The sequence below is a fragment of the Procambarus clarkii genome, chromosome 4 (genome assembly GCF_040958095.1).
Source record: "Procambarus clarkii isolate CNS0578487 chromosome 4, FALCON_Pclarkii_2.0, whole genome shotgun sequence".
Taxonomy (NCBI): Eukaryota; Metazoa; Arthropoda; class Malacostraca; order Decapoda; family Cambaridae; genus Procambarus; species Procambarus clarkii.
Genome location: NC_091153.1, coordinates 42525765 through 42550087, shown reverse-complemented (window position 1 = coordinate 42550087; position 24323 = coordinate 42525765). Strand labels below are relative to the sequence as shown.

At 44.1% G+C, this 24323-nt stretch overlaps 2 protein-coding genes and 1 non-coding gene across 3 annotated transcripts in view; 2 read left to right on the top strand and 1 right to left on the bottom strand.

Moving 5' to 3' along the window:
- Positions 1 to 24323, bottom strand: part of LOC123750481 (serine protease 30) — a 57612-nt gene that overhangs the window by 5680 nt on the left and 27609 nt on the right. The window lies entirely within an intron of this gene.
- Positions 503 to 14227, top strand: LOC123750493 (uncharacterized). The gene is made up of 6 exons (XM_045732610.2): positions 503 to 2053; positions 2296 to 2614; positions 4979 to 5101; positions 11941 to 12025; positions 12491 to 12570; positions 12751 to 14227. Exons 1-6 carry the CDS (start codon positions 1492 to 1494, stop codon positions 13016 to 13018), a joined length of 1437 nt encoding a protein of 478 aa, XP_045588566.1. The 5' UTR covers positions 503 to 1491; the 3' UTR covers positions 13019 to 14227.
- On the top strand, positions 16649 to 16721 carry TRNAF-GAA (transfer RNA phenylalanine (anticodon GAA)). The gene has a single exon. It is a non-coding gene; the product is annotated as a tRNA-Phe (tRNA).

Sequence of the window (24323 nt, the reverse complement as noted above, 5' to 3'; positions counted from 1 at the left end):
TTTGTTCAGTGTAGGCTACACAATAGATTCGGTGTGATATCATCCCCCAGACCTCCCGTCTACCTGATTCTTGAAGGATTTTTTTCTCCTATTTGTGTCCAGCCTCCTGCTCCCTACACCTCGTTTCACTTTTGTGCTTGCGTGCGTGTATTCACCTAGTCACCTAGTTGTATTCACCGAGTTGTGCTTGCGAGGGTTGAGCTCTGCTCTTTCAGCCCGCCTCTCAACTGTCAATCAATCAACTGTCACTACTAATTTTTTTTACACACATACATCCCCAGGAACCAGCTGTCCAACTCCCATGTACCTATTTACTGCTAGGTAACAGGCCATCAGGGTGAAGGAAACTCTGCCCATCTGTTTCCGCCGGCTGCGGGGATCGAAACCCGGTCCTTAGGTCCACGTATCTAGAGCGCTGTCCACTCAGCCACCAGCCCCCACGTGTGTGTGTATGTGTGTGCGAGTGAGTCAATGTATATCCGGGGGACGAACGGAAACCAGAATGACGCGATAAAGCCTAGCTTGCGCCGCGCCCAACTGAGCACGTCTTCCACCAGTACTTCCATCATCCCTTCCCTTACCCCTGCAGGACAAGAGCCAGGGCCTGAAGCAGTGTGTGAGAACCTTCCCTCTACGCCATCCACGAGCGGCCGTGTCAAGCACAAAGCCACAACAAGGAACGAAATACGTGATAAACATGACGCAAGCCAAGTCTAGATATCGTGCGATACTATCCTAGCGAAAATAGATTTGTCTGGTTATTAATAATTTGAAGGTTTTATATTGTGCGATGGCTTAGATGTGATTTTTAGATGTGTTTTTTTCTTAAATAATGTACCGAAGTAAACAAAAAAATTGTGTTAAACAAAAGCGGTGATTATGGATGTTCAAAAGGTTCTGCCATATTTTGAACAGGATATACAGTGTTTGAAATTGATGAATTTATTTTGTGTTGTTTAATTATTCTCAAGCTGATTCATTGTAAAACATCACATTCGTAAAAGAACCAAGAGACGCGCACCAGACGTTTCGAACACACCAAGTTGACAGTAGATAATTTTAAAAAGACAGATCCTCCTGTACGATCTTTTCCAAATGCAATAAAGCCCTATATGTATATGCGAGCAAAGGTTATTTTAAAATAAAATCTGCTACCAACATGACCTTTACGTGTCTACAGTGTTGTCGACTATCTGCTTTATGACAGGCGCTGTCACGCGCCTGACATTGTGTACATGTTCTTCCTATGATTACATTATCTAAAGTGACAAGTAACTGCTCTCCTCTGCTCAGAGTCGCCGCACTAAGATAAACAATCTTCCATTCTCTCAGTGCTTCTGTGAGACAGACAATAGCATCTGAAGCGGTCCTTGAAAACAAAATACAAAATCAGCCTAGGCTAAGGCAACCCTTGACGGCACGCAACTTCATGTATTATACTATTACACAGCGTGAAGACAAGCAATCAGCCTACCAGGGTATTAGAGAATTATGGACGACTTGGAACAAGATTTGATCGATAATGACAGCCTATCTTTACCCACGAGCTTCAGATCTGCTGACGGAGGTAGACACAATCCTGGATACCAAGCCAGCAGCGACGAGGGGGAGAATGGGGCCACTATAAACGACACGAAAATGGTCAGTAGCGATGAGGAAGGTGGGGTCAGGACGGAGGAAATGGAAGAGGTCAGGCCACAGGACAAGAATGAGGTCGGGACAGAGGATGGGGTCAAGAGGGAGAAGGATGGGATCAGAAAGGAGAGAAATAGGGCGCAGTTCGTGGCGGTGGAGATACCACCGTGGGGCCTGGGGGATAGCGAGGCGAAGGAGTATGTTTGCAAAGGAACAGACGAGAAAGAACAGAGCGAGGATATGAGCACCGCGCACGACAACAAACAGAAAGATAACCAGGACAAGGCTAGAGATAACCTAGCCTTCTGTAGTGAAGATAACCCGGAAAAACACCTCATTTCTCCTGGTGCTAGTGATGACAGTCAACCCAAAAACTCACATCCCCTGGAAGCAATGAAGATTCACCCCAGAGAGGAAGGTACAGTATGAACCAGTAGATACATTCACATGTCCTCTAGATGCGGGTATATATGTGCTTTAAATAAATGCTGGGAGGAGTAGGAAGTTCTGGGAGAGTTCCCTCGTGACGAGGAACACTGGAATACAATGCGAGTTCAGATATTGATGAACGAAAATGCAAACTAGAACAGCATGTCTGACTAGTAAGGAAGCTTAAATGTTTTATTTTCAAAGATATATAGTTGGGTTTCCTCTTTCCAGATACGTCCAGCTGCACGGGACAATCAACTAGCGATGACGACGACGACGACAGCTCATCCGACCTGTCGAGCACGTCGACTCGAGCAGCTCATATGTTGCCGGACTCTGAGGATGGCTTCGACCTGGTGCGGACGCTCCGCCACTACCGTCGACGTCGACATCGGTCCTCCGACAGCGACACCACCAACTCCAACTGCTCCTGCGAGTCGTGCGTCTCAAAAACCAACATGTCCTACTTCGGCAGCGAGGAGGGTCCTCCGGGAGGCGAGGCGACCGTCTACCGAAGAGCTACCATTTGGCTAGAGAGCATCAAGTACCTGTATGTATGGCCGGTGTCTCATCTGTTTGTGTGTTTATCAGGCTACTGTCCATCGTCTGTTTGTGTGTGTATCAGGCTACCGTCCATCGTCTGTTCGTGTGTGAATCAGGCTACCGTCCATCGTCTGTTCGTGTGTGTGTATCAGGCTACCGTCCATCGTCTGTTCGTGTGTGAATCAGGCTACCGTCCATCGTCTGTTCGTGTGTGAATCAGGTTACCGTCCATCGTCTGTTCGTGTGTGAATCAGGCTACCGTCCATCGTCTGTTCGTGTGTGTATCAGGCTACCGTCCATCGTCTGTTCGTGTGTGTGTATCAGGCTACCGTCCATCGTCTGTTCGTGTGTGTGTATCAGGCTACCGTCCATCGTCTGTTCGTGTGTGTGTATCAGGCTACCGTCCATCGTCTGTTCGTGTGTGTGTATCAGGCTACCGTTCATCGTCTGTTCGTGTGTGTGTATCAGGCTACCGTCCATCGTCTGTTCGTGTGTGTGTATCAGGCTACCGTCCATCGTCTGTTCGTGTGTGTGTATCAGGCTACCGTCCATCGTCTGTTCGTGTGTGTGTATCAGGCTACCGTCCATCGTCTGTTCGTGTGTGTGTATCAGGCTACCGTCCATCGTCTGTTCGTGTGTGTGTATCAGGCTACCGTCCATCGTCTGTTCGTGTGTGTGTATCAGGCTACCGTCCATCGTCTGTTCGTGTGTGTGTATCAGGCTACCGTCCATCGTCTGTTCGTGTGTGTGTATCAGGCTACCGTCCATCGTCTGTTCGTGTGTGTGTATCAGGCTACCGTCCATCGTCTGTTCGTGTGTGTGTATCAGGCTACCGTCCCTCATCTGTTCTACCCATACCAAGCTTCTTTGATTAATTTGTTTACAACCCGGTCTAGACGAAAAACTTAACATATCAATTTACCAGAAAAACTGTAATTTTCTTCTAGACAACTTATGTTTATATACCGGTAATGAATGTTAATTATGCTAGTATTCTAATAGCAACAATTGTTCACTTAACATTGGTGTCAGCTGCATGATGAATAGCTTTCGTTAACATGTGAACAGGTTCAATGGTCTGGGGAGCCCAAGTATCGTTCTCCGGGATTGAGACAGAGAGAGAGAGAGAGAGAGAGAGAGAGAGAGAGAGAGAGAGAGAGAGAGAGAGAGAGAGAGAGAGAGAGAGAGAGAGAGAGAGAGAGAGAGAGAGAGAGAGAGAGCGGATGTTATATTCTCTCACTCCCTACATTGCAACTCTCTTCCCTCTCCAAAACTTAACAAAACAAAGGTCAAATGTGAGCCATGGTAACCCTCTGATGATCCCTCGATCTGAGGCAAATCTACAGAAATTCACCACCACTTATCCCTTTAAACTAATTTGGAAAAACCGAGGCTCCAATACCCAGTTTTCCCAATACGTTCCTTTACAATTGCGTATCTGAAGCAACGTCTCATCACGTAGCCTTAATCCTCCCCACAAAATTCGATAGAAAAAGTAACTTACTTGCAAGGCTTTTTTTTCCAGGATAAGGAGAGTTCACCTTATCCTTGCTGGAAACACTAACAACACTAGGCTCCATACATTGGAGACATTTTTATACCCTTTTGCTCTTGAGAATTTCAATCTTGTAACTTAAATCATGATTACCACGTGACCAGGTGAGCACAGAGCTTTGTTTAAAATCTTTCGTTGTATGTCTTTCTTTGCACTATTGAGGTTTCTCCAACCAAAAGTGTGGGGAAGGGGGGTCTGTCAACAACGAAATTGCAACAAATTCTGTAAGGAAATATCCTTCTTTGTATATGCTATACATTGTCCTGCCCCTCTTACTGCACAGACTGTGCCATCCTCTATCAAATAAAAAATGGAAAACACTAAGAATATCATTAGATGTCTTATTAACGGTTCTAGATATACTACAGTACGTATCAGTCTCTATAGCCTAGTCGCCTTATTCCCATTATTTGTTCAATGATTTTTTCCTTTAATATTTCTGCTATTCACTTGTTGACGGCCTCATCTATGTAGTAGGTTTTTCCTCTATACATGTTCGCATTTAGATTTGTCAATTTCAGCGTTGTTCAGCGGATATCTGTTAACTACTCTAATTTGTTCAGCAGAACTATTCTAATTTGCTCAGCAGATATCTGTTAACTATTCTAATTTGCTCAGCAGATATCTGTTAACTATTCAAATTTGCTCAGCGGATATCTGTTAACTATTCTAATTTGTTCAGCGGATATCTGTTAACTATTCTAGTTTCCTATGTCGTAAACACTGCCTACTGAAGGTCAGTACCGTAAATGGTAGTGGAAGGAACTTAGGTACCCTTGCTCAGACCATACGAGTGACAGAGGTGTGTGTTGACAGGTGGGGTCTACTGATCTACGGGCTGCTGGCGGTGGCGACCATGTTCACAGGGGCGGCGTTGTGGGCCTTCTACCGGGATCAGAAGTCTGATCAAGAGGTCGGTCGCGTCATGCTAAAATGGACGTGAGTAATGAACTACTTGTATGTAAGTTGACACTCAGTCTGACTGGCAGTCAGTCAGTCAGTCACAGACAGTCAATCGGTCACTGTCAGTCAGTTTTTGTCATTCTCTGTATCTCTCCCTGTCTGTATCCATGTCTCTGTCCATCTGTGTGTGTGTGTGTGTGTGTGTGTGTATCAGTCTGTGAGTCTTTCTGAAATCTGTCTTACTGCCAGACTGTGTCTGTCAGTCTCTATCATTATCTAATCTTCCCTTGTCCTCCTGAATATTTTTCTCTTATAAACAGTAGAAATTAAGCCTCAGGGAAAAACCCATAACGTCATTAAAATTTAATCAGGCTTTTAAAAGTTAAGTGTGACGAATCGAATTTGTTTAATTTTGACATTACCAGCGCTTATTGTTTTACGATACAAGAACAAAATATAATGAGCCAAAATGCAAAAGCAAGAGTCGCCGTCTATGGCACCACGACGGTGGCACTTGTTGCAATGGTGCCAACCCCCAACCAGCCCATGTTGGGCATGTGCCCCATAGCAATAACAGTGCAAAATTATGTGAGATTATTCACAAGTGTCTGTCCTCTATCTTCAATCATTCTATTTGATATAGATAATGAATGTTGGTCCTGGAAGAACTAATACAATCTCTCACAATATTTGCAATATCTCTGGCTGTGATTAATAATATAATAATATTTGATTTATAAAAAAAATATAATTGACATTACAGCGATTTCATTGTAGAATTTGTATTTTGTATGAAGCCGATAATCAAGCACAGTTTCGTGCATGAACAGGACTGAGGGAACAGATGTTCGCTAATTAGTATGTAAAATACTAACGTCTATTACAACAATATCAAGGGAGTATTGTCTACGTTACTCCGCTTGGTTTGGTGTTAGCCTTTTAAGACCTAAGTAACGCGGGAGAGTTGAGGCTATTCACAATAGCTTACTGACCAACAAGCAAGTATATTTTAGTCTCGGAACATAATTTAGGACTCTAATAATCAGGATATATACAGCGAGGAGTGGAGGTACGTCTCTAATTATTGGAGGTATAATTAAATTATTATTAATTAATATACAGCGAGAAAGTGACCACTGGTCACTTTTACTGAACACAGTTAAAGGTGTAGCAGTGTACATGGAATAACATAAGTAACTAATCTCACACAAAACACACTAATGACAGCTACTTATTTACAACTGAATATTAATTCCACGTACCTACTCGGTTCTGGGAGTGACTGTGTCTGCTACCACCACACTGGGTGCTTCGTGTCACCCTGCAAAGGCCTGGACCCGCGGTGAGGTTTTCTACAAACCATATTGGTCTTCACCACGCTCGTTTAATATATCTTCCTAATGCCTCTTAGTCTTCACAACAAGATGTTCGAGAGTGCTTGTCTCGCTATATCTTGTCACCAAAGGTGACAAGATATGGCGGGTATACATACTAGAACGTCCTAATGGAGTTTCTCAACACACATTTCACCAATTCACGACACATCACCGTGGTGTGAAGGAGGAAACGAGGTGACTTCTCGTCTAGTCTCGACACTGCACTGCGAATGGGCACACTGTTGTTTAAGATTCGCTACTTGGAACAAAAAGTTCCAAGTAGCACGGGCTATGGTGAGCCCGTAGTGGACTTACCTGGCACAGGAAGTGGGCCTGTAACTCAATGAGCATACGCACACACACACATGTATATACGCACGCTTTGGCTGCTGGATTAGCGACATTCAAGCCGTTTTCATTCCAGCAGCTAAACCCCCTTGTTTATGAATCAAAACCACTTTACACACGACCCACCACTAATGACGATCGCAACCCGTCCTCGACTCAAGTCCATTACATCCAGCGGTCGCCCCCACAGACGCATTCATAAATTTTAACTTGCTGTTCATTCAAAACAAGAATTTTCTCAAATATAAATTAGTATTATAATATATTAGCATATTGTGCATATATAGGCATAGGTTAGGTTAGGTTAGGTGTTTAGGTTCGATTGGCGATTATTTGCATTTGTAGTACGTGGGTGAAGCATTTATAGCGTTGTGGTTCGAACAAAACTCGTCAGTGAAGCACTTGTTCCGGAAGTGTTCGAACGAAATCAGTTGTGAGTCGTGTGTAAACCGCTTTTCATTCATAAACAGCTGGGGGTTTGGCGGGTGGATGGAATCACTTTTGGATCTTTGTTTGGAGGACGGGCTGATATGGGTGAAGCATTTTCAGCGTTGTGGTTCGAACAGAGATCGTCAGCAAAGCACTGCTCAAGAAAATATCGATCGTCCAGCCCGTCCTCCAAACAAAGATCCAAAAGTGATTCCATGTACCCGCCAAATCCCCTGTTTATGAATGAAAAGCGGTTTACACACGACTCACAACTGCTGACGTTCGAACACTTCCGGAACAAGTGCTTCACTGACGAGTTTTGTTCGAACCACAACGCTATAAATGCTTCACCCACGTACTACAAATGCAAATAATCGCCAACCGAACCTAAACACCTAACCTAACCTAACCTATATATGCACAATATGCTAATATATTATAATACTAATTTATATTTGAGAAAATTCTTGTTTTGAATGAACATCAAGTTAAAATTTATGAATGCGTCTGTTGGGGCGACCGCTGGATGTAATGGACTTGAGTCGAGGACGGGTTGGTGCGTGGCGGCCTGGCTGCCTCTAGCCATTATGTGGAAGAGCTAAATAAGAGATCTCCACAATGCAGTCAGCTCTCTCTCTGGTGGCAGAAGTAGGTATTTGCTTGAGCAATGTGAGATCATACCGAAGAATGTATTTCTCTTTAGCAACGGTATGCTGTTGGTCTGTTACCCGTACTCAGTAATATTTTTTTTTTTTTTTTATTTTTATTTTTACATGCAAGCATGCGTATAACGTACAAGAAAAACAGAACAAATATAACATAGAACAAAAGTACAAAGCACACATATGTACAAGGACAAAGGAACAAATCAATAGAAGACCAGCCAGAAGGGCTGACCACAAAAAAATGCATACACAAACAATACACAATTAGTAACACAGTGTAAAACAAACATAAGGGAAAACCCCAGGACAAAATGCACACAAAACAAGTCTGCTAACACCTCAAATACATACAGAGAGGCGAGAAACATACAAGAATAAGGACAATAACAATAAAGAAAACAGATCCGCCATAACAAACGGAAGGCAAAACAAAGAGCACACGCCAACAGCCTGAAGGGCACACAATATGACAAACAAGTGCACACGACATCCATAACCGAACACACAAACGCATAGGAACCGCACACCCCCCCCCCCCACGAGCCATACAAAAAAACCCACAAAACAAACCGGAGCACGCAGGAACCGGGAAACAATACCCACCCCACCCACTCACATACACACCCCACAAAATACATAGAAATCACTTGCGAGGAACCTCGTAAGAAATGTACTTCTCCGGGAACTGCTCACGAGGATATTTCGACTTGTAAGCTTCCCAGACGAGATCTTCAAGGTCGGTAGGGTTTTTGATCCCCCGCGCTCGAGCGGGTATCAGAAACTCGGGAACATCTATATCTGGCGGCATCGGCCAAAGCCTAAGGTCACTGACGCAAGTCGCATAACGAGGCTGGGGAGCGCCAACCACGCCCTTCGAGGAAGCAGATGACACCGGAGAAGCGGACGAGGGACGCCGAGCCTGCCACGCCTTCGCCATCGGAGCAGGTGTCGGACGCTGAGACGACAGCACTTCCACGGATACCGCAGGAGACACGGAAGGGACTGCAGGAAACGGAAGAGGCGGCAAGACCGCTGCCGAGGAAACGGGTAACGAGGAAGGGGCCACAGAACATCCAGAGCGAGCATCCGTTCTCAACATCACCACCAGGCCACCCCGCTCACCACCAACTACAGCAGGGGGAACCACCGCCCACGAAGAACCGGAGCCATCCGACGCAGGACCCTCGGACACCGGACCAGAGGTTGAGGCCGAAACGCCGGCACCGGCATCCTCAGGCAAGTGTACCTCCGCCACCACCGTAGTGTGCACCACATCCGGAGCCACGCCACCGTCAACGGAAGGACGACACTCGTCGAATTCGCCAACATCAGCCCACACAGAAGAACGCCGGGAACGCTTAGGCTCGGGCCGCACATCATCAGACCCGGAGGCAGACTCAGCGACCCGCGCAGCACCAACCGAGCGAACCGACGCACGCCGCAGCACGGCAGCCTCCTCAACCACACGGGGCACCAGGCCAGGCACAGGAGGGAATTCCGGATCCACCTCAGCTCCCAGCACAGCCGGGACAGACGGCGAGGGTGCAGGGACCGGGACAGACACAGCAGAGGAAGAACTGGAAGACGAGGGGTCTGAGCAAACGGCAGGCGGAAGAGGCTCAGGGACACCAGCTGGAGCACTAGGCGAGGACACAACCTCCGGAGGAGATGCGGCAACAACAGGGGGCGCAACAGCTGCTACAGAGGGCACCTCCTCAGCCGAAGAGACGTCCATACCCACCGAATCATCCCCCACAGGAAGGGGCGGAAAATCCTCCTCACTGAAGAGGTTCACTGGTGCAACAGGAGGCGCAGAACAGTCAGCAGCCTGATGGCCCAAAAGACCACAACGATAACACGTCCGCGGCTGACGGGCGTAAAACACCCGAACGTTGAACCCCATAAGGCGCACAGAGGACGGAATATCCGCCCGGAGTCTCATGCCCAGGGTGCGAATGTTAGACCTCACACCCTTAAGAGGACTAGAAGACACCACGTTCACTCTCACACTAACAACTGCGCCAAACCGCCCGAAATACCGCCGTAGCAGAGCCTCTGGAAACTCCAAGGGAGCCCCATGCACACTGATGTAAGTAAGTGCACCACTTCTATCCGAGAGGGTGACAGTGCCCGCACCATCCGGCAGGGGCAGTGTCCGCCCCTCGTATCGCCGGAGAAAATCGCGATACGCCGCCTCCTCTGCAAACTTCACAATGGCCCTACGGGCCGTTACCAACTCTACCCCATAAATCGCAAACACAGGGACAGAGAGCAGTTCACAAGCCAGGGCAATCTCCGGGTAACCAGCCCGCACAGAGAACTCTAGTCCCACAGACTGAGCCCGGACGACTGGGGGTAGAGGGACCCCCATCGGAACGCCACGTCAGCACAGGCGAGCAGACACACACCCGCCCCCAACCGGCCGAAACGGGCAAACAACACCAAACTGCTGGAGCGCCGATTCAACACGTCTGCCCCGCACCGAAGCTAGGGCCAGACTCTCCATTCAGTAATAATGTGGTCCATTGGTAGCCTAATGGAACTTCAACATGATGTCTCTTGGTTCTCATTTTGATTCTTGGTTCTCCTTTTGGTTCCTGGTTCTCTCCTCTTGGTTCTCCATAACAGACACCACAAGCGTCCAAAATGCTCTACACTCAGAGCACAGTCTATTTGACATATACAAGGCAGCTCCCTATTCATAGCCAAATTAACTCATTCATACAATTGTCTAACCTACGCTTGAAACAATAAATACTTGCCCACGTCTATTATATTATCCGGTAATTTGTTCCATAAATCAACAACCCTGTTTCCAAACCAATATTTACTCGGGTCTTTTTTTATATATAAACTTATCCTATTTATTTCCGTTGTTTCGTGTTCTATTTCGTACTGATATATTATTAGTAACCACCTCCTTGATATGCGTTTGTATTGATTTATATACTTCAATATGTCACCTTTTACTCTTCGCCTTTCTAGAGAATGTACATTAGGTTTTTTCCATTTTTGTCATAAGGGAGGTTTTTAATATCTTGGGATTAACTTTGTCGTTCTTCTCAGTATCTATTGAAGTAAATCTATAGCCCGGGGACCAAAATTGAGCTTCATAATGTAAATGGGGCCTGAATAAAGATAAAATTTACAAATAACATTAAATATGTTATTATTAACGTTTCTAAAAATTAATCTCGGTATCCTATTTGCCGTATATGTATATATACATATCCTATATATGTATGTATCCTATGGTATATACTATACTATACACCAAAAACTAATGTAGCATTAGTTTTTAATGTATCATTAGTTTTTGGTGACAAGAAACACAGCATATCTAAATATATATTATCAACCTGTCACAATGTCGACGTAATAATAATATATTGCGTCGACATTGTGACAGGATGAGCCGTAGTGTGCTGTTAGTGAATGATGGTAAAGGTAGAGATGGCGGCGTCTTGAAGGCGGTGTGTCACATGTGCTGTGCTCCTTGACCATTTATTGTGTGATTAATTGATCAAGATTAAGCCACCACGAGAGGTGGCAAAGGCTTAAGTAGCTGGCAAATTATCTCCAATGTAGCTTGTTACACGTACATTTATGCACTGATTTTTTGTTTAAGATCCATACTAATCATGATTCACAATTCTTTTTCGCATTCAAATTTCAACATTGACTATTTGATATTTGGTAACTATCATCATTACGTATGTTCAGAATCCTACTTTTAGATGCATTAAACTGCATTTGCTAATCTGTCATCCATTTTAAAAGCCTATCTAGATCGTCTTGAAGCGATTTTGAGTCTTCTGAATATATTTTCCACCCTATTCTTTTTTACCGTCGGCAAATTTATAAATGTTGTTCATCAATACATTATCTAAATTGTGGCAATCAATTCATACACGAACCCACATCAGTTGTGATTTTGGATCAGTCTGAAAAAAAAATCCACCCATAGCTTCATACAAATATAATTTTGAGTTTTGTATACAACCTAAACCAGAAATACAGATATATATATTTGAATATACTTGTATGTGCTTGACAGATTGCCGATGTTGGTGCTGGTCGTGTTGGTGATCATAGCGTGGAGGGCGACCTGGTATGTCCTGATATGGAAGGGCTATGGCAAGGTTGGTATGGCTGTGTGTGTTGTGGTGGGGGCTATTGTGGGGGGGTTGTTGCTATTGTGGGTGTTGTTGGTGGTAGTGGTGGCTTTTGTGGATGTCATTGATTGTGGTGTAACTGCTGGTATTGGTGGCTATTGTGAGTGTTGTTGGTGGTGGCTACTAGCGATGGTGATTGTGGTGTGAAATTAACTTTATATCCCCGTGTTTAACAACAAGAATCTCAACGTATCTTTCAAACCCCCCCCCCCCCCCCCCCCATTCCTGTTTGCCACGCTAAACATCAAAACTGTGCTGTGGATGACAATTGAGCTTCAATTATCAACTTTGTTCTCAGTGTATTTAATATACGTATGTTATGTATTTCGTGATTTTTTTTTAATATCAGCATGAGTATGTGAGAGAGAGAGAGAGAGAGAGAGAGAGAGAGAGAGAGAGAGAGAGAGATAATAACACGTTGTGTGTGTACAGGGAGACCAAATTGTGGATCGTAGCAGCATCATCAAAAGCGCCCAGAGAAAGAAGTTGGTGTACACAGTGCGAGGAGCCATGTACGTATAATGTATCCACACTCACTGTACTCATACTATGTCTACATTCCCCGTATAAATATATATATATATATAAGTGTTCATATAGTGCATTATTACTGGTCAAGCTTTCAAATACTCTATAATATTAAAACAAAAATGTGAGAAATCAAGTCCCCCTTACTATTTTCCCGCGTTCAGCTACGCGCCCACCAGACCTAACCCGAAGGGAAAGTACGAGCCGCCGCTCTACGAGGTGGTCGCCTACGAGAGCGAGTACGACTCCTCGACCTACTTCGACAGCGACCTCGAGGAAGACGGCCAGTATCGCAAGACTATTACACCCTGGAGGGAGGTAGACGATCCCGTCACGCAGGCTAAGAGGAACATCTACACCCGCAAGTCCTGGTTTAGAGACGTGCCTCTCGTCTGGTGGGAGGTTTGTACAGAACCCCCCAGAGATTTCTGAAAACCTCCCGGGATTTATGAAAACCTCCCGGGATTATGAAAACCTCCCGGGGATTAGAAAACCTCACAGGGATTTATGAAAACCTCACAGGAATTTCTGGAAACCTCCCAGGGATTTCTGAAGTCTTGCTCTTCAGTTTCCAAGATAACGGTACCACTTACGGACATTAAGAAGGTGTTAATACCTTACAAGAGTACAGCAATGTCTTCTCGTGGATTCTGAAGGTATATTTCAAGCTGGTTAGGAGCCCCAAGCACCTGCATCACTATGTTTTGTTAATTTTTAGGGTTTAACATTTTTAAGGAAGGCTAAACTTAGGAAGCTCTTAACATTTCTTGTATATTAGAGGTCAGGCTACGTCTGAGAAAAATTCTGAAGGTCGTTGAAGCCTAAAATATTTTCTGAAGTCCATATGATCTCTATAGACCTTCAGGAGCCACTAAATCTTTCTCAATTACTCAAAATCTTAAATGTGTGTCTATTCAAGAGATTTTTTATATTGCAAGAGAGGGTTGACATTACAAGAAAATTGCATATAAACGATTTGTATTAACGCTCGTTAAATCAATTTATTATCAACCCCCCACTACCCGCCACCAGGACATTTTTTTTTATCTTTATTTAAGAAAATACAATATAAATTACATATACATAAGTTTTACTAGGCAATTATACATTACAATTCTTAGTGAACAAGTGTTTCAGTAGTACAGAACAAGATCTTTAAAAAAAAACCCTGAATGTTATACCTATTTACCTATAAACGATTTACAAAAATTGGAGAATAAATTTACATTAAAATACAGGGGAAATTATTACATTTATATATTTTATATAATTTCTCAGTAAACAAATTTTCCATGAGTGAATGCTAACGTCACGTAATGGGATCAGGAACTGGACCACAATGTTATTGAACCTGTTAGGATTAAGGTTGTTATTGTTGTTATAGATCCAGCTACTGGGAACAAAGAGTTCCAAGCAGCACGGGCTATGGTGAGCCCGTAGTGGACTTACCTGGCACAGGAGCGGGGCTGTCAACGAAAAGCCTAGGATTAAGGCATTTTGGAGGATTAAATACTACATAGGTTAGGTGTAGCATGTATTGAATAGATGCTCTTTTGTTTATAAGAATTGTAAATAGTAAGTCATGTAACGTATACCTGAGACGTGATTGTTGTTGTTCATAATAAAGAACGAGGAGAGCAAGTTTGTTTCTCTTCCAGACTACTCTTAACAGAACCTTAATAGTTAATAGTCTTTCATTTGATTTGTGCTAAAATGGTTGCATTTATATTTAATTTGCCTGCTAATGCACCCTGCGCCCACCTACTGCTGGAGCCAGTGAAGAGGCTACCATGCAGCAAACTTGAGACTTGCCCAGTATATATATACAATTTTGCTTAAATACATATAGGGGTACCACATGTGGTGCAATTGAAGAGACCCATAGCCTCGGAGAAGAGAATAAAGGGTATTCAGAGAAGACCTTGTGGATTCTCCCTAAACACTTAAGTATTTTTGTTCCCCCTACCACCCGATTTTTTGTAGTATTTTATACAATATGATTTATTTTGCATAAAATACATATTTCTTGAACATCAGAGATTTCTTGAACAACATTTGTTTTCTCATATTTCTTGGATTTTTGTTGTTCACATTTAATTACATAGTGTTGAAGAGCAAGTGTTTTGTATTAAATATATATTTTTCAGTATAATTGTAATTCTAATGTAATGCTAATTGTAATTAAATTGTCGCAATGTAATTGCCTTAACATGGAAGAAAAAATATATTTTTTCACTGTTCTTCCATTTTTAATTAAGGTATTAACAACGTTCATTAAAATTCGTTTTGTTTTCCCTATTATGGCCATAGGGGTTAGTGTTGCCATAGTGTATGTGTATGTAATTACCTAAGTGTAGTTAGAGGATGAGAGCTACGCTCGTGGTGTCCCGTCTTACCAGCACTCTTTGTCATAAAACGCTTTGAAACTACTGACGGTCTTGGCCTCCACCACCTTCTCACCTAACTTGTTCCAACCGTCTACCACTCTGCGAAAGTGAATTTTCTTATATTTTTTCGGCATCTGTGTTTAGCTAGTTTAAATCTATGACCTCTTGTTCTTAAAGTTCCAGGTCTCAGGAAATCTTCCCTATCGATTTTATCAATTCCTGTTACTATTGTGTATGTAGTGATCATATCACCTCTTTTTCTTCTGTCTTCTAGTTTTGGCATATTTAATGCCTCTAACCTCCCCTCGTAGCTCTTGCCCTTCAGTTCTGTGTGTTTACTAGTTGTGTTTACTAGTTGTGTTTTTGCGGGGGTTGAGCTTTGCTCTTTCGGCCCGCCTCTCAACTGTCAATCAACTGTTTACTAACTACTATTTATTTATTTTATTTTTTTTCCACACCACACACACCAGGAAGCAGCCCGTGACAGCTGACTAACTCCCAGGTACCTATTTACTGCTAGGTAACAGGGGCACTTAAGGTGAAAGAAACTTTGCCCACTTGTTTCTGCCTCGTGCGGGAATCGAACCCGCGCCACAGAATTACGAGTCCTGCGCGCTATCCACCAGGCTACGAGGCCCCTAGGTGTGTGTGTGTGTGTGTGTGTGTGTGTGTGTGTGTGTACTCACCTAATTGTGCTTACGGGGGTTGAGCTCTGGCTCTTTGGTCCCGCCTCTCAACCGTCAATCAACTGATGTACCTATTCTTGAGCCTACTGGGCTCTGTCATATCTACATTTGAAACTGTGTATGGAGTCAGCCTCCACCACATCACTGCCTAATGCATTCCATTTACTAACAACTCTGACACTGAAACAGTTCTTTCTAATGTCTCTGTGGCTCACTTGGGTACTCAGCTTCCACCTGTGTCCCCTTGTGCGTGTACCACCCGTGTTAAATAATCCATCCTTGTCCACCCTGTCAATTCCCCTGAGAATTTTGTGTGTGTGTGTGTGTGTGTGTGCGCATACATGAAATCTATGATATCTTGTGAGCAATGGTCATGAGCATGGCAGGAAGCGTGTCTGAGAATGGTAGGAGACATATATGCTCTCCCGGGGACAGGAAGCCTTCACCATAAACGTTATGTACAAGCTGTTACCCAACAGTTCTAACATGTCACTATACTACTTACACATTTTTTTTTTATTTTTTTTTTTATTTTTTATTTTTTTTAGATATATACAAGAGTTGTTACATTCTTGTACAGCCACTAGTACGCGTAGCGTTTCGGGCAGGTCCCTGGAATACGATCCCCACCGCGATCGTTGTTACAACCAAGTACCCATTTTACTGTTGCGTTAAACAGAGGTTACAGTTAATGATTTGCGCCCAGTAAATCCTCCCCGGCCAGAATACGAACCCATGACAAAGCGCTCGCGGAACGCCAGGCGAGCGTCTTACCACTACGCCACGGAGAATGATGAAAGGATGGAGAGGAAAGGAGACGAAGGGAGAGGTCCCTGACCTCTTCCTCTCCCCTTTCTTCAACTTCTGTAATGAACGATAATCAATGACAGACGAGAATGGGATGCAAGGGTTAATGTAATTTAGTAAACAAACTAAACATGTAGTACAGAAAAGTGCTTATAAAAGCAAGTAGATACAACTTACTCACCGCCTAGATAGCTCAGTTGGGAGAGCGTTAGACTGAAGATCTAAAGGTCCCTGGTTCGATCCCTGGTCTGGGCAAAAGTTTTAGTCAGCAGCAAATACTTATTTTGAAGTTTGCCAGAGTGACCTTGTGAGCGTCACTGCCTCTCCCTCCAAGACAGAACCAGACGGGGGTGTAGCTCAGTGGTAGAGCATTCGACTGCAGATCGAGAGGTCCCTGGTCTGGGCAAAAGTTTTAGTCAGCAGCAAATACTTATTTTTAATATTATTTATTACACCACGGAGACTGCGACTGAGGAGACGGAGACTGAGACTACATATCTAACCACTGACTTCAATGAAACTCACAGTAAATAATATAATTTGTATAATATTGATGATGATTTGAGACCAAATTAGTCATCCATTGGTCACTCCCCATTCATCATGGGAGCTAACGTTCTTTTAATGGGAACAATGGGACTAACCTCCCGACACCGGCCATGTTCGTCACTTGCCCTTCAACAATCACTACAGAGTTACGGGTGAGGTTAGCCATAAGCATCTGGCCTCCACCTCTCCAGTTTGAGCAAACAGACAAACGCATACATACCCTCATATAATTATAAATTAGCAATAAGACAATGTAAATTATTTTGATACCGATATAAATGACAAAGAAGTTATATATTAAGAATCCTTGTAAGGTTGTTAATTCTTGTAATAATAATAATAATAATAATAAGGCGAAAACCATTAGGAGCTATTTGGGAGGGATTCGAACTTATGCTCTGGATACTCCCAGCCTTAGACCCATACGCCACAACATGGTCAAAAGCACAGCAACCTGGAATTCAACTGAAACCTCTAGGGTTCCTGAGGCTTCCACTGAAGCATAATAATAATAATAATAATAACTAATAATGCCAAGAATACACCAATGTGGCTGGCATGAGTGTATTATTATAATTGCACAAAATACACCCTACACTTAGCTAGACTGCAGCTCCCACTTTCAAGAATGAAGGATATTTTTGTGCAATGGAATTCTTGCAGATTTCGTGCAATGGGATATTGATATTGAATGATATTGTTATTCAATAACAATATCTGTTACAAGAGACTATCACTCAATATCCCATTTGCACGAAATGAGCAATTCTCTTGTTCCTATGTTCCTAATCAAGCTGTCCTCAGGGAAGAGGTACTGTACCCTGGAGATAATCACTTCTAAACCGCTACGTAATTAGTCTTATTATCTTAATTAGTGCAGGTGTTTAACTAGGGTGGGTAGCTGAGCATTATAATTACTTTACCCTCAGAACACCCTGTCCCAAATGATGAGATTATGGAACGCGTTTTGGCAATTAAAATGATAAATATCACTCAATGTGTTCACCAGCCCCTGCAACGTCATCCTACCATGCAAGGTACACCAGCCCCTGCAACGTCATCCTACCATGCAAGGTACACCAGCCCCTGCAACGTCATCCTACCATGCAAGGTACACCAGCCCCTGCAACGTTATCCTACCATGCAAGGTACACCAGCTCCTGCAACGTCATCCTATCATGCAAGGTACACCAGCCCCTGCAACGTCATCCTACCATGCAAGGTACACCAGCCCCTGCAACGTCATCCTACCATGCAAGGTACACCAGCTCCTGCAACGTCATCCTACCATGCAAGGTACACCAGCCCCTGCAACGTCATCCTACCATGCAAGGTACACCAGCCCCTGCAACGTCATCCTACCATGCAAGGTACACCAGCTCCTGCAACGTCATCCTACCATGCAAGGTACACCAGCCCCTGCAACGTCATCCTACCATGCAAGGTACACCAGCCCCTGCAACACATCATCCTACCATGCAAGGTACACCAGCTCCTGCAACGTCATCCTACCATGCAAGGTACACCAGCCCCTGCAACGTCATCCTACCATGCAAGGTACACCAGCCCCTGCAACGTCATCCTACCATGCAAGGTACACCAGCTCCTGCAACACATCATCCTACCATGCAAGGTACACCAGCTCCTGCAACGTCATCCTACCATGCAAGGTACACCAGCTCCTGCAACACATCATCCTACCATGCAAGGTACACCAGCTCCTGCAACACATCATCCTACCATGCAAGGTACACCACCAGCTCCTGCAACAACGTCATCCTACCATGCAAGGTACACCAGCCCCTGCAACGTCATCCTACCATGCAAGGTACACCAGCTCCTGCAACACATGATCCTACCATGCAAGGTACACCAGCTCCTGCAACACATCATCCTACCATGCAAGGTACACCAGCCCCTGCAACACATCATTGCACCAACGCACACCAAAGTCGTACATATTGACAGTGAAAAGTAATTATTAATTATACAATTCAAGAAGCCTTGAATTCGTTTATCAAACTAATAAGTTTTGTAGAGAAGACTGTGCCCGTTTCCGGATTGTATCTCCGTCGCTTGTAAAACCCAACTTTACAACCATTATCTGCTCCAGATATGGTATAGGTCAAGCCGGCCGGGGAAATTATCTTGCTCTCTCTCTGTTATAACTGGTTGGGGAACGTTTCCTATCACCTAATGCCGCTACTCACATAACAGTAAATAGCTAACCGAGAGTCAGTACTTGGAGGTGCAGCCCTGGAGCGGTCACGGTAGATATTAAGCCGTGTCATGAGGCTCTCTCAGTACTTGGAGGTGCAGCCCTTCAGCGGTCACGGTAGATATTAAGCCGTGCCATGAGGCTTTCTCAGTACTTGGAGGTGCAGTCCTTCAGCGGTCACGGTAGATATTAAGCCGTGCCATGAGGCTTTCTCAGTACTTGGAGGGGCAGCCCTTCAGCAGGTCACGGTAGATATTAAGCCGTGTCATGAGGCTTTCTCAGTACTTGGAGGTGCAGCCCTTCAGCAGGTCACGGTAGATATTAAGCCGTGCCATGAGGCTTTCTCAGTACTTGGAGGTGCAGCCCTTCAGCGGTCACGGTACATATTAAGCCGTGCCATGTACGGAGACCGCAGGCAAGGCCTGCTGATACCCTAACACAACTCAATAATGGTGCTCTGCGGCTCTTCTATTGCTTAATTGGCCAGATATTAAAACTCAGTAAGTGCTTAAGGTGAAATAAGATATTCATAAATCGGTTTCTTATGCTTCAATGCCAGACAACACAACTATATTAAATAAAACAGTTTATATTAATTTTTAACACTACAACCCGCCTGCTGTCATAAAATCAATATTCCACTTAGTCAAAACTTTTTCTTCACCTACACCTCTTATTATGTTTTACTCAAAAACAAAAAACCCATCCTCGAACATGAACGATATATGATGGTGAGGCAATATTAATGATGGAGCCCACAATGGCGGTACCAAGAGCATCCTAAATTGGTTTGATACTCTTCCCGCCAAATTCCCCCAGGGTCTTCCCGCCACCGCTGGCGTAAGTCTTTGTGAGATAAACAAACTCGTGATGAAAGAGTTAGTCATTCCTCGTCAAAGATTGCACGTCGTGGTTCAGTTAAGATTTGTTATTATCATACTTTAAGTAAAATTATATTTATATAAATATATATATATTTATTATATATATATATATACATATACATATTATTTTCCCGTGTTTGTTCCTTTATGTGTTGAGTAAGAAAGCAATCGTCAATTAATTCTATAAAATCTTCTGCTTCGCTATTCCCTGTTCTGTTAATCCAGTTTATTCCACTAAAATTAAAGTTACCCATGTCACAAATACTGTTAGACCTAGATGCTCTAGATATTTCATCCCATAGATGCTTTGCTTCCATTCTGTCTAAATTTGGTGGCCTGTATATAACTCCTATTATAAGATTATTTGGTTTTTTGTTAATTCTAGCCAAATAATTTCTGTGTGTAGCTCAGTTTTGATTCCCTCTTTGAGACTACATTTCAAATTTTCCCTAACTTTCTAGAACAAGAAAAGGTTACATATTTGTGTTACAGAGTTAGCTGTATACTAAAACTTGACAGAACACTTGACAGAAACAACTGCCCTGCCCGAAACGCTTTGCGTAATAGTGGCTTTAGGCATTGTATGTACTAGCTCTATCTATTAATCCAACAAACTTTGTAAAATCTCTTGTATGTATGTACCTTACCTAAATAAACATTTATTTATTATTTATTTATTATTATAACTGGCTCAGTAGGACGAGATCTACCAGTACTTGTGCAACACACTACACAACCTCCGTTACAACATAGCCCGTCCTCCTAAAGTTTCCCCAACGTCAAGAGAAGGGTCAGTGTAAAGTGTCCTGTCCTAGCCTACCAGAGGACCCAAAACAGAAAATGGGCCAGTACGTCACTTTCGCGACCCGCTTCAATTTTCTAGTACGAAAATTGTTGGCCTTATGTAACGCATACGAGCGTAATGCGACGTTCTTTGTAGGACAGGTTGCACAACCACCTCTACGCCGACGGCTCCAAGATGAGTGACGGTATAGGTGAGACACTTACGGTCTGATGAAAGTCTTCTGAGATTCCATCTCCCAAATCATACATCAGTGTATTATGTCGAATATTTGGACACTACAAGTCACCTGTGCTTGCCATGCAGCCCTAATAGTCACTGATAAATAAACTACTGGCTAATCTTAACCTCTGAATGTTAGTAATGATATCTCATCGTCTCTATCCGCGCACTTGTCACTGTAACATATATGGCAATGACGGGAGCCGGTCGGCCGAGCGGACAGCACGCTGTACTTGTGATCCTGTGGTCCTGGGTTCGATCCCGGGCGCCGGCGAGAAACAATGGGCAGAGTTTCTTTCACCTTATGCCAGTCAGCTGTCACGGGCTGCTTCCTGGGGGTGGAGGCCTGGTCGAGGACCGGGCCGCGGGGACACTAAGCCCCGAAATCATCTCAAGATAACCTCAAGAAGATGACTAGGCGGACATCCTCGCTACGTTGTCTAGGAGGCAGAGGCTGTTACCCATGTCCCTTGGGAGCCAAAGTCTGTTAACCTACTGGAAAAGGACATATCATCGTCTGTGGCAAAGTCTCTTGAGCAAGAAATGCACCCTAGAAAACTAACCGACCTCTTGCCGAACCAACAGAAAGAATTTAAGTCATGCCAACCCGCCTTTGAATGAATTTAATATATAATTAATTCCCCGTCTCGAGGGACAGACAGCCAGAGTATATCCGATTGATTGATTGATGAAGATTAAGCCACCCAAAATGTGGCACAGGCATGAATAGCCCGTAAGCGGTGGCCCTTTTGAGCCATTACCAGTATCAAGAGCTGATACTGGAGATCTGTGGAGGTGCGACTGCACCCTGCGTGACGGGAGATGTCTCCCGTGAGAGAGAGAGAGAGAGAGAGTATATATCCATACACGTTCGGCTTATATCGAGATCCCTCTCCCCCCCCCCACCCCAAGGAGGAATTACTGACCCCCGCCCAGGATGCAACCCCACAACAAGCTGATTACCTTATGATGTCCGACTTACTGCTAGGTGAACGTGATAGGAAATGCGCCCAACCGGTCCCACCCGGGATTCGAATCCGGAATTTTTGATTCTGAGTCGAGAACGAACCAGACCGGGGCCCTCATATATTACCCCCTTAAAACCCTCTGTCGACCCCCCCACAACTGTTACCCCCCATTACACACCTGTTACCCCCTATTACACATCTGTTACCCCCTATTACACACCTGTTACCCCCTATTACACACCTGTCACCCCCTATTACACACCTGTTACCCCCATTACACACCTGTTACCCCCTATTACACACCTGTTACCCCCTATTACACACCTGTCACCCCCTATTACACACCTGTTACCCCCATTACACACCTGTTCGGTCCTGTGGCTGTAGACTCAAGACGGAGTAATCTTTTGTGTTATAGGTGGCAAGTCTTACCACTCCGTGGTGTAGTGGCAAGACACTCGCCTGGCGTTCCGCGAGCGCTGTGTCATGGGTTCGTATCCTGGCCGGGGAGAATTCACTGGGCGCAAATCCTTAACTGTAGCCTCTGTTTAACGCAACAGTAAAATGTGTACTTGGATGAAAAAACGATTCTTCGCGGCAGGGGATCGTATTCCAGGGACCATAGGATTAAGGACCTGCCCGAAACGCTGCGCGTACTAGTGGCTGTACAAGAATGTAACAACTCTTGTATATATCTCAAAAAAAAAAAAAAAAAAAAAAAAAAAAATTCGTATGAATGAGTTTGTAAACGTATATGCGCGCAGGCAAGCGTGTTCGTGGTGGTTGTGCGCAGTGTTGGCGTTATGGTGTCATGCGGACCGGTGCATAGGTTCGAACCCTCAGCAAGGCTTCTTGTGGATTTGTTCATTTGATATATATCACGTTATTGTGTTTTCTGTGTATAAAGCTGTGTGGTACCCGTCCACACGAGACATGCGCAAGCGAGGAGTCACAATAACGTGGCTGAAGTATGTTGACCAGACCACACACTAGAAGGTGAAGGGACGACGACGTTCTCAAGTCGATTTAGAATGGTCCAGGACGGACCGAAACGTCGTCGTCCCTTCACCTTCTAGTGTGTAGTCTGGTCAACATGAGCAAGGCTTTATTTATGTGCTGTATGTGTACATGTCTTTTGTATTCATCTTACTCCTCTTTATCATCACAAATGACCGTCGGGATCACAGCGTAAAGAGCTGACATTGAAAATCTATGTCAGTATTCGATCATGTTTGAAGCTCTGACTCTATAATAATAATAATAATTTATTGAGGTCAAAGTACAGACATATCAAATGAGTTGCAAGCAGAATGTTGGATTTCTAGATAAGAGCTAATATATACTATGCTTAAAAGCACTAATACACACAGCGTTTCTGGCAAGATGTGGGAACTAAACTCTAGAACGTGCATCGTTCACCTTGTCGTTCTGTCGACTACATTACGAATGTTAGTATTTGTCAAAGAGAAAATAGGTGACTTGTATACCTAATGACCTTCCATAGGTCGACGGTCAATAAGTACACCATTGTCTGGTTTCGTCTTGGGCTTAAGGCCTACCAAAATCTAGAAGATACGCCCCTAAATCATCACCTGGAAGGTTAAGACCGTGACTCTTGCTTACTGAGTGATCAGTAAGTAAACGTTGAGCCTAAACTAAGCTCAAGATAGGAAATGTATATGTTTATCTCTCAGAATGTTCGGTAATATGTTTATTGTTTGTGATGTGTGTCTATGTATGTATTAACACGATGTACTGAACGGGGTGAGAATAGCTTGAACTACCTCATCCCTTTGTGTGTATTTTACCTCAATAAACTTATTTCAATTTCAATTTCAAAGCTCAAGACCTAAATAACCGTAATGTATATAGACCGAGAAGTGGGGAAGGGGGAGCCAGCTGTGTATATATTCCTTGGTGGGTGTCTTACCATGGAGAGGTCCGTAGGAGACAGCCCCGCTCCTGTGCCAGGTAAGTCCACAACGGGCTCACCATAGCCCGTGCTACTTGGAACTTATTGTTCCAAGTAGCAAATCTTAAACAACAACATCAAGGTCCGCAGGGTGCAGTCGCACCTCCACAGATCTCCAGTATCAGCTATTGATACTGGTAATGGCTCCAAAGGGCCACCACTTACGGGCTATTCATGCCCGTGCCACCCCTTGGGTGGATTAATCTTCACCAATCAATCAATCAATCTTACCGTGAGAGTGA